Genomic DNA, 16364 nt, shown 5'->3' with positions numbered 1-16364 from the left:
GAAGCTCTCAGAAATGAACCCAATTTCAATACATTTGTGATGAAAGCCCCATTGCTTCAGAAAGCTTTATCTTCCCATCACTAGTGACCGAGGCTAACATTCTGTCTAATGTTTCTTTTGTCTTCCACAAAAAAAAAAAAAAAAGCCAAAGTCATGCCGGTTTGGAACAACATGAGAGTGAGTCAATAATGCCAAGTTATTTTAGGAATGAGGGCAAATTAGTGACATATTAAGGAAAACGAATGAGAGGTAAAGAACATACTCTCTGTGCGGTCCAAAGAGGGTTCGCGAGGTCTCTTGCGGCTGTGGCTCCTGTCATAAAAACTGCTCTGACGGAAATGCTGGCGTGAGTTGAGTTTACTGGCACTCATTGGGACGTCTAACTGTGGCCTGGACACCTTCTCGGAGCGCATCTTATGATGAGAAAAACCTGCGAGAGAATGCAAACAGGATGAGGAATTAAGAGGATAACAATTATTGAAAGAGAACAAAGAGAGATGATTCTATTCATTTACTTTTTTTTTTATCATTTTGTTTTATTTTTTCAACCATTTGGAACAAAGAATCCTCAATTACGTATTGAATTTCAAATCTTTAACTATACAAGACTTAAATCATACAGCACAATTCAACTTTAAAAGCACTACATCCAAGTTCAATAATTTATAAACAGGATATGAAAGAAATGGAGCCACTGCAGTGCCTGGCTGCAAGAGAGCAGACACCCACAGGTCACTTTAAATGCACATAGGTACGGTCACATTTACAGCTAAATTTAGACTCTCCTTAAAGTGTGACAATTCACATCTAAATATAAGTAACAAACTTTTAGAGTTTGAGAAGGCTCTAGACATTTAAGATGCTGAGGATTCAAGGAACAGTCTCTTTTTTGTGTAGACAGTCTGAGCTGTGGCCTTGCTGTTAGTCTTGGCAGACATGCACATTTGAATCTGGGTTGAGTATCGATTTCCTGCTTCTAATGTCATTAAAATTGATAAAATGGCACACATATTCTGGTGAATGTCTTTGAAAATTTTGTAAATTACAGATTTCCACAGCTAAGCCTTTCGTTTCAACAGCGTGGAAATCCGTTCAGGGTTCGTACAGCTTTTTAAGAGTGAAATTAAAGCACTCATGTACATCATGCCGGGGGTTCCCCGGCCTGAGGCAAAGGAGGGAGAAGTGTGACGAAGAGGAGGGCGGGGCCAGGCTGTGACAGTTGGGCTAATCAGCCGAGGAGAGGGATAAATGTGGTGGAGTTCAGGAGAGAGTGTTTATGACAGATCGAGTTTGTGTGGGCCTTTTGCGGTTTGCAAGCCACTGAGATGGTTGAAAACGATGTCTGTGCCTGGACCGTGTTAATCCAGACATTAAAGTATATTTATTTAATAAAATTCCACCCTAGATTAACATATTTAATTCATCACACACATTGACTTTCTGCCCTACTTAAGTATTCATGTGATTCTACTTATTGTATTATTGATTGTAAATTATTTTATAAAAAAAAATGTTTTTGTCTTATTTTATACCTTTAGAATGGCTCAGTGCTGATAAGTTCAAACATCCATTGACGTCTTTTTTCATTGCACACTTAAAGCATGCGACATCACAAGATTCTTACGAGACACCACAAACATAATGACTATATATATATATATATATATATATAAAATGTAAAATAATTTTAGATCTTTAATACCGGTCAACAAAATAAGGAAAAATCAAGCATTTTCAAGGAATATATACAAAATTCAAGCATATTTCAATCCTAACTGGGAAAATAAAGCATTTTCACAACTTTAAAGACTCTGTGCGAACCCTGCGTAATGTTCTCACACTTACGGGATGTGGAGAGGACAGAGTTGGCGAGCTTGTGTTTGCCTTTGGAGGAAGGGTCAGAGACACGGCTTCCCAAACACAGCTTGTGCTTGAGCGCAATCTTCTTGATGGGCTTGATCTTCTCCAGAGGACGATTCTGCCAGTGTCCCTTGAGCACACGCTGCATATGGAGATTCATCATCACATCTGAGACAGAGACAAAGCGAGCTGACTTCATTACATGGACTATGAAAAATAAATACGCTTTTCCTTAGGAAAACTCATTAATCCTTTGGCTATTGCACTATGTGGACAGTGACCGATCTAATGAGCTGCAAGCATCATTGTGATTCATCACCACACACATCAGGCATGTGTATAATCTATAATGTGCAAAGTCTTGTCCAGCAGGTGGCATTAGAGCAGCACTGAAGATCCTCTTATTTTTCCCTCTCTACTTCAGTTTCACCCATGGTGTCACCTGCCTCTTATATGCACATCATTCACTCGCACAATGGACACTAGATTAGTAGAGGACAACAGGTTCATATTAATGAAGGAAAATACTGTCTCTCTAACTGCAAGTCTGATTACACTAGCAGCTATTGGCACACTTACCCAGAGTCAGATTGCGCTGCTCTTTAAAATGGTTATCACAGCAAAGGTCAGGCAGACGAATGCTTGATCAGCAAGTCTGAACAGCACTGGTAAAGAGTGCTGATCCAGGAACAGCTGCTTGAATTCAAAGTTATCGAACTCTTACAGACATGTAAAGCAAAAACTGTTCCAAGATCAGCAGCACTAATGACCTACTCCAAACTGAGAGCAGTTGGCGGGTTATTTTAAGAGGTGCAATAACCAGATCTGGAATAATTAACACACTCTAGCTTTTTTGCAGGAAAAAGATCTCCATCTAAACTCCTGATTTGATCTGCAAATAGGCAAATGGTGGGAAAGAAACAACAACGATACCTCGAGCTGTGCTAGTCATGTGAAATCACGCCTTTGGTTTTGTTTAGATCTGTGTGTATATGTGGTGTGTTATTCCAGAAACATTATGCAAACAGTAATGCTAGGCTAATGCAGTGCTTCAGTGGTAACAAATCTGTGTTCTCAAGGGGGCGATAGGGTTACCTTTAGGGCTGCAACGATTCATTGACGTAATCGATAACAGAAATGCGTCGATTTGCATAACATGCATCGGTGCGTCGCAATGGAATAATTCAAATGCATCACCCGGTTTAAGCATGGATTCCCAGAAGAACAAACTGCAGCTAAAAAACTTGCCCACGATGATCTAAAGCGTGGGAGCATTTTAGCCGGAGACCCAACGATGTGGTGCTGTGTGATGGCTTATTATATGCCGTACAACCGCCATGAACGAACACTTGAAGCGAAAGCATCTCTGAGCGCTTGTCAAGACGGCAGAACCGTAAGTCCCGTTTACTTTTTGTCCCCACCCAAACATGATATAGTATTACAACACGTGTTTCTGTTAGTAGTAATCACTTAAAATATATTTTCTAAATGTTTCCTCATCGCTCCCATGTTAAAAGTAATTTCTGCACCACTGCCAACGCAACTTTACACCATGGGTCATCTAATTTTGTTATTTGGCCGTTTTATATTTTCGGTTTACTTTAATGGCCATGCAGCACTCTACATTGCGACCAAAAACGTCTGTTATTAGCTACTGGCACGTAACTTTTAACATTTCACTCGCCAGTGAGCGTGGAGGAAAAAGCACTTGTGTCTCATTCACTTGAACTCCAAACATCTCAGGGAACCGCTCCACGGACGTCACAAGAGCAGCTCTCTTGAGAGTGTGTTAAGATGAACCATTTCTCAAGCGCTCTGATGTGCAAGCCGTCTACAGAGGCGTGAGCAAAACTCCCACGAAAATATAAACAAGGTATAAACGAATTCATTTGTGAATGCAAAGTGCTCTAGTTTCACTTTACTGCCATGTAATGTCAAATATCCGTGGTCATTGAGGTTTATTCACAGAGTGTTATAACATGCAGTGAGAGAGGAGATGCCCTGCTCTTTCTCTAGAGATGATCAAATGCAAGAAACAGAATCTCACAGTCTTCCTTCATGAGAAATAAGGGCATGTGAGTTAACCAGAGAGCCTTAAAATAATGTGTGAAAGTGAAGAATATAAGGCAGAAATATTTTACTATTGCATAATATAATATAATAGCTATACAGGTTAGCTGGGTTACAAAATAAGCAAAAGAAAACAAAACATTGAAAGTTAATCGGACAAATAAGAGATATATTTTAGTTATTTAGACATATTTTGATAATTAAAATATAATTCATATGCTTTTGAAGCCTGAAAAGGAAATCATATACCCTTATTTTATTATATGACCCAAGCTAAATTTGTATAAATGACTTTGTTGTGTATAAATGACACATAGTGAGTTTGTATGGTAATTAATCATCATATTCGTGAAAAACCTAAAACAGACAATTAATCATCATAGTCCTAAAACAGTAATCATAAATCACAATTATTTGTTTGACAATTGTCAGCCAAATTTCACAATCGTGACCCCTAATTTTCATTATTAGGTTCCTAACTTGTGAATGGATTTGTTACAAATGTTTCCTTTACTGAGAGTTGATTAAGAATGCACAAGTTTTAGTTATTCCTGTTTGAAAAACATTTAAGTGTTACTCAAATAGCACTAATTTTACTGTAAAATAATTTCATGTTGCACTGCTAAACTCAAGCACAATGTTTTGATATTCCCCCTAAAAGTGACTTGAATTTTACATTTTGTTAAATTTATTTTGTTGTTGGATTGCTAAATGTAGATCACTTTCCTTTTCCTCGAATTGAATAAGTTCTAACTTAAAATCACTCCAAAATAAAATTTAAGTAATCTACATTTAGCAATCCAACAACAAAATAAATTAAACAAATGTAAAATTCAAGTCACTTTCAGGAAGAATATCAAAACATTGTGCAACCTCGAGTTTAGCAGACCAACATAAAATCTCTCCAAAATAAAATTAATGTTGGACTGTGAAATGGAGATTACCAGTTAAAACAGGGTTATTTTTGTTGCAGAATAATGCCCTGCAATGCACACTTTGTTTCTTGTAAATTTGTTTGTGTTTAAGAGAAGATCATTTATTAAAATATTGAATATTAATGACAAGTTTTTTACATTTATTTTGGGTTAATTAATTGTTACATTAATCAAGAAATAATAATAAAAAAATCTTTAGAAAAATCTGCAAATTAGTCGCTAGATTAAAAAATAATGATAATAACTAGGTGCAGTCCTAGTTATCTTAAAATGTCTGTGCCTGGATTTGTTTAAAACTTCAAGTTGTGAAAGAAGATTTTCTTCAAACCGTTTCCTAGCTATGACTCGAAAGACCAAACTGACTGGAGAAGATAGTTGACGGCAACGGCCACAATTGCTGCCCTTGCGGTGATGTGAAGAAAGCAACGCATTGCACTGCGAATTGGTCTGACGCATTTTGCAATGTATGAAATCAAGCTTAAGCAGCTAGAAGCTTTTGCATTCATGTACTTGTGTAGTTTGTATGGGTTTCAGAGAAAAACAATAAAAAAGGAGGGGAATGTGTCCTCACCATCTGGAAAAGAGAGAATGGGGTGAATGCTAGGGTCGAATTGTGCCAGTCTGTCCAACAGGGGGAGCTGATACTGGGTGTCTGCAGGAGGGAGAGCACGACCACTGCACATCACGCACTGAGCATTCAGCTCACAGCCACAGCGAGGAGCCACTAACCGCTGAGCCTGAGAGAGAACAAATTAAAAAAATTGTTAAGTTACATACTCAAGTAAATAATCAGAGTAGTTTAGATGGTAAGATGGTTTAGATGTTGTTTTGTGGAAAGTCCTGTAAGATTCATATATTGGGCCTAGTTCATGGAACAAAAGCATAGCAAATGTTTAAATAGTTCCTAAACCATTCTCATGTACAATGTTGCATTCAATTTACATTTATGCATGTATTTTACCAGTGCATATTCCCTAGGAATTGAACCCACCATTGACATTGCTAGGTCCATGCTCTAGAAGGTGAGCCTGAGAAACATTTTAATAGTCACGTTTTCATTATTGGGCCAAACTAGGGGGTGCAAGGGCCAGTTTTATTCCCACTGTCACTGATTCAACGTGCCTACTCTGGGCTTCCTCAGGGCCAGGGGACAATGGCCTTTGGCCTGTCAAATACCTTTGGGCCAAACAATGCCAACTGGGTATTGAGGCAGGGTTTGGAATTCAGGTAAGAGGGTCAGCTAAGAGGGTCAGCACAAAGACTGCTGAACTTGCCAGGTAGTGTAACCAGCGAACAACAGTACAAGTTCAGGAAAATGTTTAAAACTTTTTGTACTTGCGGGCACAGTACAAATCCATTAAAATGCACAATGGACAAAGCGGTGTCTAAAGGAAGAACTTTCCATGGTTGGAGATCATGGACTGTGTGCTGGGATATCATCCCAGTATTAGTGGAGAGACCTCGAGTTTTCAATGTCAACTTATCATGCTAGCTAGCTTATGTTTACATATGAGCCTTTAAACTCAATATTTTAGATAAACAGATAACATGATACCTCAGCTTGAGCTTCCGTCTTGCTTGTAAAATGGGCGGGTGTGAGACATTGGCACCAAGGCAGTGTATTAAGGGTGGGTTTTAGGGAAAATCTATGGACCTATTGTCCCAATGGTGGGAACACAGATCGATTTTAGTCCGAGGCTATTGGCCCCAACTGGCCAGTTAATAGTCCTGGCTTGCACTGGCTCGATAATGGAAAAGCAGCTAATGACTATTTACACAAGAATGGGTTTATAAACTATTTACACAAAAATTCGTTCTGCTTACATTTCATAAGTCCAGCAACTACCCTACCTCTAAAGCCTAATAATGGTACAACAATGGTAGAACATCTTCTGAACAAGGTGTACCATCTGAACATCACCACAATAAACAAAAACACTTACTGAACAAACGTATGAGAAAAATCATTGTACTAGATACATAAAATGTGATTTAAATATTTCTCTTTTTGGTCAAAACTTGGAAATCAAACAGAACAGCAACAGCAAGGATAGTCATTAAAAGGTAGAGTAAGCGATTCCTAAGACTGTTCATATTTGAACTCAATAGCCAAACAAACACACCCCTCCCTTCAGTGCTCCTTTTGAAGCTCCGCCCCCCCAAATTCATGCACGCACAAGTGTTGTGTGGATTGGTCTGACCCACTTTGTTTATTTTCCCATTTACAGAGCAAGGGCTGTGTACAAACACCAGATTTTGTTTTCAGCGCACGCACAGAACAGACAGCTGGCAGACCGTGAAGAGATATTTGCGGAATTTGACAAAGTGTATTATATTAAAATGACTTAATCCACCTTAAAATATGCCTTTCACATAAAATATTTACTATTAAGTGTCTCCCACTGTGATCTAGTTTTTGTTATGTGACAGTGATCAATTTTTTCCTTTTGTTTCTGTTCACTGACATGCATCCATTATTGAGTTAATCTTTCCTTTCCAAAAGGATTCGCTCACAGATCTCTGCAGCAGATGACCATGCTCTGATCCTGAGATGCATGCAGCCAGTTTTGCATGTGGTCAGTTCTCTAGCGCTCATGTCATTAATTCAGAACACAACAGAGAGAAAGGAGAGAAAGACAGAAAAGGTTGCTATTGGCAACCATGCACAGTTTTTCCAAGCCTATTCAAACAACGGAGCTTCACATTAGCACAGGACGTTTTGTACAAGGGCCATCATCTATCTATGCAATCGCACCGAAAACACCTGGAATTACAAAACTGATCCGGTTTCGTAGTCATAATCGAGATTTTTTTCAGCTTACATTTAAAATGTGTTCTGACCTACTTAAAACATTTCAGAGAGGTCAAATTGTGATCTAATATACCTTAGGTCTTCAAAATAACATTTATTTAAATTGCAGATAGAGCTATATTGTTTTCATATCAAAAGTTTTACATATCTGCACTTAGTAGACATGAAATCGAAGTTACCAGATTTACTTTAATGTTCAATTTTTTCAAAATTTTTTCATAATCTTTCATCAAAATCACAATACAGGAAATACTGTATCATACTAACCAACATCATAATAGCCTTTTACATGACTTTAAATCTTTTTAAAGTCTTCAAGTGGCCCATGAGTTGCACATTCAATTGACAATCACCTCATTCCTAATTTTCATTCACTGCACCTGAAATTATTTACAAATATCTTGAATCAACTGCAATTAATTTTATTTGCTTTATTTAAATAAATTCTAATGGTTATCTCAAAGCCAGCTCATGAGGTTCCTGGTCTTTGTTTATAAATTATTGCATCTTTTGTTTCTAACTGTATGTATTCAGAGTTTATAATATAATATAGCTAATCTGAGGAGTATTTTCAGTGGTTCAGATTTTTTGAAAAGCCATCAAGCTTCTGCCTGTAGCCTAAACGGAGCTGCATTTATGCAATGTGTTACAGCTTTAGCAAATGGATTGTGAGTTAACAGGTAGATTATTACAGGCAGTTTGCTCAAATCTGCCTGTTAGTACATTAATGACATTGGAAACATTTCACAAAACATTTAAACAGCATTGTCACTGAATAAAATCCAAGCACTGTTATTTGTAATGTAGCTGAGCATGACTTGGGTTACGCTTATTTTTTTTAGCACATGCCTGAATGTTCTGGCTCACAGTACGTCTGTGTTATGGTAGGAATCGAGTTTAAAAAGTTATTCACAGAGCAAACAGAGCTGTACAGACAGTTCTGAGACTGCAGCTGTGCTGTGAATGCAAGCAAATGCAAGTGCATTTGTACAATTTTGATACACCATTTATGACTATAGCAGACAAGAAGCTCTTGTTCAATTATTCAAAATATTTCAAGGAACAGGTGCCAGTTTGAAAGGAACTATTAGCCGTTTGTTTCCAGGTAGTCCAACAAAAGCAAACTTTGAAATTGGAGGGAATGGTTATACCAATAGTGAAAAGCTCAGATCTGACGTCGTTGTTTAGGAACATTTATTAAAAAGCATAAGCATGTCATTTAGTTTCAATGAGAGATCACGATTTCCGGTGACATGTGCCAGCGGCCATTGGCAATGTGACAAATTTGAGCAGATTTCCAAATTTTGCAAATAAGCAGTGAAGTGATGCTGCGATTACCAAAGAAAGTGCAAATCCTGATACAGTTGGATACAGCAGTTGAGTAGGAATGCATAATGGCAACTAACAGAACATAGACTTAGCAACCTCCAGTAATTGAATCGCTGTTAGACTGAATGCAACAATACAATACAATACAATAAATGCAGTAGTGTCAGTCCTGGATCTATCAAGGTTTAGGAGCAAAACTCTGATCTCTGTAACACACAGTTTTTGGGTCACCTCGATTTAATTTGTAATCTTTGTAAGAAGTCCTTTGGGACTTCAAGGAGCTCACCGTATCAGAGAAACATTTCTGCATGTAACCCTTTAAAACATTTTTCAGAGTGCATTCACACTAACATGCATAAGATTTGAAATGACACAATGCATCTCTATGAACTTCCATATACCGAATCTAAAATATCTTACAGCAAAGACTCGTCACACTTGAATTATGGAATTTGTTTTCGTTCGGATGCTGAGCAACTTATTCTGGCATTGAAACCTTAGATAAAAAATGTCATAATGTAAATAGATATTTTGTGTTATGTTTTTGTATCAGACTTGGAGTGAACAGGCCTTCACTCCTACTGGAGTAGGAACACTCACCTTACGATTGAGGCTGGTGAGTGAACCGGGCCGGAGGACACGTCTCTTCCTGCAGGACAGGAGTGGATGCGTACGGGCTGCCACACACGTGTTGTCATGCACAGGGGAAGTCAGAGAGCCCAGTTCCTGCTTCTGCTGTGATTCAAAGTGAAGCTGTTCAGCTGGGTCCAAGCCGGGTGAACCAGGCCGCAGGCTAGACAAGGAGTGGTAATAAGAATGAATTATGATGACAATAAAATGACAAACTGCATTTATCTGTCAGGAACATTTTCTTAGTGCTACGTTTTGTGATGTTTGGGTAACGTGTGTAAAACAAAACAAAAATAGTATTCGCCCCATGATTTCATCTATTTTTGAGTATATTTCATACAAAATTGTTTTAGATCTTCTAATGTATACAAGCAAAAAAATGTATCCAACACCTATATCACCCATGTGAAAAAGCAACTGTCCCCTAAGCTATACTTAACTCTTTCCCCGCCAAACACGGAATTTTCCGTGTTTTATGAAAAAACGCTTCCCCGCCAAACACGGAATTTTCCGGGTTTCCGTGTTTTAGGTGTTATACGGTAAGGAAGACCCCTGCGCATGTTTTGAAAGAGTACACAACTCTTTGATCAAAGAAACAGACTGCGATCGTCTCAAACATGAAGTGGAGTATGAGAAGCTCAAAATATCAGACATAAACATGCCTTTTTCTCAGCTTTTTGTCTGAAATGTTGTTTTTTGACAAAACCTACCTCTGTTCAAGTTGCAATAAAAAAAGAACAAATGAAGATAAAATAAAATCGTTTTTTTTGCCTAAAAGCAGAGGCCCAGATCTTTAATTTGATATATAGCATCTTCATATATTTATGGAAGAAAATATTCTGTGGGCCATTAAAGTTTAGCAAAAATCGTCAAAAACCCTGGCGGTGGCTGGCAACTTTTTTTTAAAAACACTGGCGGGGAAAGAGTTAATAGCTGGTTGTGCCATCTTGCAGAAACAACTGCAACCAAATGCTTCCGATAACTGGAGATCAGTCCCTTATCGCTGTGGAGGAATTTTTCTCTTCATTGCGGAACTTCTTTAGTTCTGCCACATTGGAGGGTTCGAGCATGAACTGCCCATTTAAGGTCCTGCCACAGCAACTCAATGGGGTTCAAGTAAGGACTTTGACTAGGCAACCCCAGAACTTTTTTCTTTTTCTTTTGAGCCATTAAGTGGTGGAATTACTCCTCTGCTTTGGATCAATGTCTTGCTTCAAATCCAGTTGAGCTTGAGCTTCAACTCACGGACTGATGACCGGACATTCTCCTTCAGGATTTTCTGGTAGGGAGCAGAATTCATGTTTCCCTAAATTATGGCAAGTCGGCCTGGTCCTGAAGCAGCAAAGCATCCCCAAACCATCACCATGCTTGACCGTAGGTATGATGTTCTTTTTGTGGAATTCCTTGTTTGGTTTACACCAGATGTAACAGGACCCTTGTCTTCCAAACTTATCAGTCCATAGATCATTCTCCCAAAAGGTTTGAGGATCAAGATGTGTTTTTGGCAAAATCCAGACGAGCAGAATATGATTACGAGTCTTGATTTCATTTTAGTTGATCTCATTTACTTCATCTAATTTTAACCATATTCAGGGTTCCCACTGTTTTCAAGGCACAATTTTCCAGGACATTTTATGTGCCCAACAGGTGTAAAAATGTAAGCAAAAACATGAGAAGATGTGATGTATGTGATGAATTCTGTATTCAATTGTTAAATAAAATTGTATTTATGAAAATGGTGACTAATTCTATTTGATTACAATTTTGATGGAGTTAATTTGATTAATGTAATTTTCTCAACATGAAGAAGTGCTTTTACACAATCTAAAACCAGATATTTTTGTGAAATAAAGGGTTGCACTACAAAACATCACAGCTGTGAGATGTTGCTTTAAAACATTATTATTAAGAACATTATTAAACATTTAAATAAAACTTTTATTTTGCCGTATCTACGTGTAGAAACTTAATCCATTCGGTTTGAAGCACACAGCATATGCAGATTATACATTTATTCATTAAATCACAGCCTTTTGGGGTGTAATTGTCACAAAATGAAACTCACAATTTAAAATGTAATTTTGCATTCAAAAATACATTTGTCTTAAATGTGACAAATTCAGTCACGTTCTGTGTTTTACAGCTAATGCCATTTTTTTGATTGGATACCATAACTCTGTCCAATTTTCCCACACCACAGAAATCATACAGCCCTAAATGTGGCAACAATGGTATAAGCTGACTCTGATCATTAAATTATTGAAAATTAATCAACTCAACAAATCAACACATCATTATCTGAAGTTCACAACTCATTGTTTTACAAAAACAAATGTTTTAGTTAAATGTTAGTTCACCCAAAAATGAAAATTATCCCATAATTTACTCACCCCCAAGCCATCCTAGTTGTATATGACTTTCTTCTTTCAGCCAAACACAATCTGAGTTATATTAAAAAATATCCTGGCTCTTCCAAGCTTTATTATGGGAGTGAACCCAAAAAAGCACATACATCCATCAAGAAAGTAATCCATACGGCTCCAGGGGTTAATAAAGGCCTTCTGAAGTTAAGTGATGTGTTTTTGTTGGAAAAATATCCATATTTATAACTTTATAAACTATAATCACTTGCTTCCGGTAACCGGCATCCGCGCATTCATGAGAGTCTCGAGTTCTGGCGTAGCGAAAGATGAAGGCGTAGCGTAAGCTCCGGTGAGAAGTGACAAACGTGAAAGCGCAGAATATAGAGGAGGCCAGTGATTACGGTTTATAAAGTTATAAATATGGATATTTTTCTAACCAAAACATATCACTTAACTTCAGAAGACCTTTATTAACCTCCTGGAGCCGTATGGATTACTTTCTTGACTGATGGATGCGCTTTTTTGGACTTCAAAATCTAAGGTACCATTCACTCCCATTATAAAGCTTGGATGAGTTAGGATATTTTTTAATATAACGGTGTTTGGCTGAAAGAAGAAAGTCATATACACCTAGGATCACTTGAGGGTGAGTAAATAATAGGATCATTCAAATTTTTGGGTGAACTAACCCTTTAAAACTACAGCAAAGCTGGAATGAAGAAAAATCCTATTTTGCATTATATCAATATTTAATTTAGTTTTCCATCAGAGCACAGCAGAGTTGAAATCGGCACGACACCGGCAATGCAAATACAAATCGGTGTATTTTAAGCCCATTTCGAGTCCTGATTGTTACCATGTTTTTGTACATGCAACAAAAACCTTGTCATAGGTCTATATGGGATATGGATATATGGAAATAGTCAAACAGTTTCATTATGCTAAAATATTTTCCAGGACAAATAATTTTCAAGAACATTTAGGTATTGTTCTAATTTTCCATTACTGAAAAACTGCACTGCAAAATTTCAGGTTTTCCAGGATGCGTGGGAACCCTGATATTTTTCAAAAATACTATTTATTTCTGCTTAAAGATTAATAGCCAGTAAATAAAATATCACTGAGTTTACCTTTAAATTACACACTAAATTATACTGAATACTATTATTCTCTTCAAAACTTCTAATTCACTTTTAGCTTCTCATGTCAAGGACTGTTTTCAGAGACAGTGGAATAGGGCTGGGCGATATATAGAATATTCAGGATATAATGATATATGATTTTGTTGATGTTTACAATTAAGCAATACAATGAATATTGCAACAATTCTAACCTTTTATTCTCGATGTCGTCACATGTCAATATTAAACCGCAAAAGGCTGTAACTTCATGCACAAGTTCCAGGTGAAAAAAATGACTACCACATTACTATTGTTTAAAATGAATAGAATCCTCAAAATAATAGTAATAATTATCTAGTATATTATAATGATAAATATAACTGGGTCTCACAATAATAATTCAGTATTGTATAATATAAAAAAATAAGTTAGGGAAGTTTATAAGGCTACCATGTATCACTTTACATGGTTGCATATAAATGAAAACAGTAAAATATCATTCTTCCTTGTGTTCATTAAAAGTAGTAAAAAATGTAAAGTGTAAAATATGCATTTCATTATTTTTAACTAGATTTTTACTTCTTTAAACATTTTGAATCTAACTACAATGGCTGTTTAGTTTAAATAATTGTTCCTCTATAAACAAAATGGAAAAATGGCTTTTAAGCCAGAGCAAATACATAATTATAGAGATATATATATAATCAATTGGCTGAAGAAAAAAATAATAATTATATTATATTATATTATATTATATTATATTATATATATATATATATATATATATATATATATATATATATATATATATATATATATATATATATATATATATAAAATTTGTGTAGCCATATTGCCCAGCCCAACAATTTAATGTTCTTCATACCTGTTGATGACCCCATTGACCTGTCTGACAGGCGAACAGCTTTTCCTCAAGCCAGTTTCTGTGGAGATGCCATGCGATGATACGGACACTTCCACCCCAACAGTATCATGATCCTTAAAAAAAAAAAAAAAGAAATACTGTTGGAAAGGACACCCTACCAATTTTTTCCCCTGAGTTGGTTTGGCCCAGAGAGTTGAATGGTCTTATTGAATTTCTTTACTACACTGAATGGATAAAAAGGTCAGCAGCACTTTGCATGAGACAAGACAAAGAGATCAAGTGTTTGGAGCCCCTCTCTCTTAATAATCCCAGCATTCTCTTGAGCTTTGTGTGAGTGGGACTGTATCATATTGAGCTCTAACTAATGTGAACATTTTAGCTGTTTGTGTAAGAACTGAACACACTACCGGGTCACTTCTTGGATTGATGGATATATACACTGGAAGCAAAAAATATTTGGACACTTAAGCTAGTGGTTCTCAACCAGGGGGCCGGGACCCACAAGGGGACCTCAGCACATTTCCAAGAGGGCCTTGAGATAACTTAAAATTAATTTAAAATAAGAAATATTAAAATAATTAAAACAATACAACTTAAATAAAATGCTAAAAGAAATACTTAGATGTATGCCTACAAATTATAAACAGACTCTTTCTGAAACTTCTAGGGTGAGGGGGCCTTTAAATATGGTCTTGGACAGTGGGGGGATTTGGAGCCAAAAATGTTGAGAACCACTGACTTAAGCAACACTTAAAGTATAAATGCCTTTGCATTTGATAACAAAATATCAAATCAAACAACACTTACATTAAAAGACAGACAGCTTGCGCACACGTCGAGCAAAACATTACACAAAAACAAGTTTGATAGGTTCTTCATTATAAAGCAAGATTGTATATACAGTTTAAAATGAAGACACTTTCAGGTTGTCAAAGATATTATTAATATGATGAACTACAAATCTGGTCATTCTGCTAGGACACAAGGGCTGTCAACAAGGCTGAGAGACTAAATTCAAATTTTTCACAAAAAAATTACCAAAATTAAAAAAAAATTTAAAGACATTATTTCAGGTAGGACGTAAAATCTACAAGACATCTAATTTCAAAATCAAAGAGGGTGCAACGAATCAAAATAAACCAGTCAGCACAGTGCTATAGCTATTGTCTGTTGCAAAGAACATATATGGCTGTTAACAAAAGTTAGTAAAATAATAAGGTCAAAGGATTTAGCTAGTTCATATGAAATCTTAAGTAAAATGAGAACAGCTTCATTAGACAGTTCCATGTTAAATTAGTGTTGCACATTAGCCTATGGAATTAAGCTTCATAATACCATAAGAGCCAGCCAAGACACAATAAAGACAACCGCCAAAGACCTGTACCTAAGGTTTTTTTAGACACCCGCTTCCAGTTTTATTCATTGCACTGCATCTGTTTTAGCCAAAGAAAGAAATTGGCCTGAACACTCAGTAAGTCATTGTCAGTGCTTGGCACACATCCAAAACCCAAATGCTCATTTTTGAATGCAGGTCTTACCCGTGGGACAGGGCAGGTAAAGGTCTCTGTCCTTGAGCTATTGCTGTCCTCTGGTACTGGCTCACACACAAAGCTCTCCCCTAGTACAACAGAGCCCTAGTACACACACACACACACACACACACACACACACACACACACACACACACACACACACACACACACACACACTTAGATATCAAAATACAATTTAATACAGTTCATACAACTAACAGTCAAATGTCTGGTGGGGGGAGGGTTGTCATTAGTCAGTGAGAACCTTAAGCTAAATCACATAAACTGCAGAAAAAGAACAACAAATGTTTATCTGCAATGACCAACAATCAATACTGCAGGTTGATGCTAGTGTGTCAATGCCAAGCACCCCCCAAATTACATTATAATGACTTCAAACATGTGGAAGGTATCAATATTAATTGTATAATTAGTTTACAACAAATACATTTCCAAGGACTGATTTAAGGCCGAAACATACTCTACGCAAGCACGTGAACGCAAATGTGAACGCTTTGCCACTGCATTGCCAACACGTGGCCCAGTGGAACATGCTAAATATGCATACTTCCGTTACTTTGGCAGGAAAAACCGCAGTACTCGAGGTGATGGAGTTATCTTTTAAACATATGTGCCTTTAAACTGAAAGCATTATTATTCTGGTAAATTGCTATAAAAATATTGATTTTAACTTACTTGCTCAGCAATATTCTCTTCAAACTGCTCCGCCATGACATCAGTTGAGTTGAAAGCGAAAACTCACTGTGGAAGAGGACAGTTTATCCCAATCTGGCTATAGCACCCCTTAAGGCAAATGCAACGTGCA

At 36.9% G+C, this 16364-nt stretch overlaps 1 protein-coding gene across 3 annotated transcripts in view; it reads right to left on the bottom strand.

The window, feature by feature from the left end:
• Positions 1–16364, bottom strand: part of kansl1b (KAT8 regulatory NSL complex subunit 1b) — an 89969-nt gene that overhangs the window by 6267 nt on the left and 67338 nt on the right. For all 3 annotated transcript variants that reach the window (XM_052138663.1, XM_052138664.1, XM_052138662.1), the window contains exons 4-9: positions 15545–15640; positions 14007–14119; positions 9607–9799; positions 5437–5602; positions 1846–2028; positions 263–430 (exon numbers count right to left, since the gene is read on the bottom strand). In XM_052138663.1, the coding sequence (XP_051994623.1) occupies positions 263–430; positions 1846–2028; positions 5437–5602; positions 9607–9799; positions 14007–14119; positions 15545–15640 (919 nt within the window). The remainder of the gene's footprint in view (positions 1–262; positions 431–1845; positions 2029–5436; positions 5603–9606; positions 9800–14006; positions 14120–15544; positions 15641–16364) is intronic.

This window comes from Xyrauchen texanus, chromosome 12, assembly GCF_025860055.1.
Source record: "Xyrauchen texanus isolate HMW12.3.18 chromosome 12, RBS_HiC_50CHRs, whole genome shotgun sequence".
Classification (NCBI taxonomy): domain Eukaryota; kingdom Metazoa; phylum Chordata; class Actinopteri; order Cypriniformes; family Catostomidae; genus Xyrauchen; species Xyrauchen texanus.
Note: the sequence above shows the minus strand (reverse complement) of the source record. Positions and strands in the feature narration are given on the sequence as shown.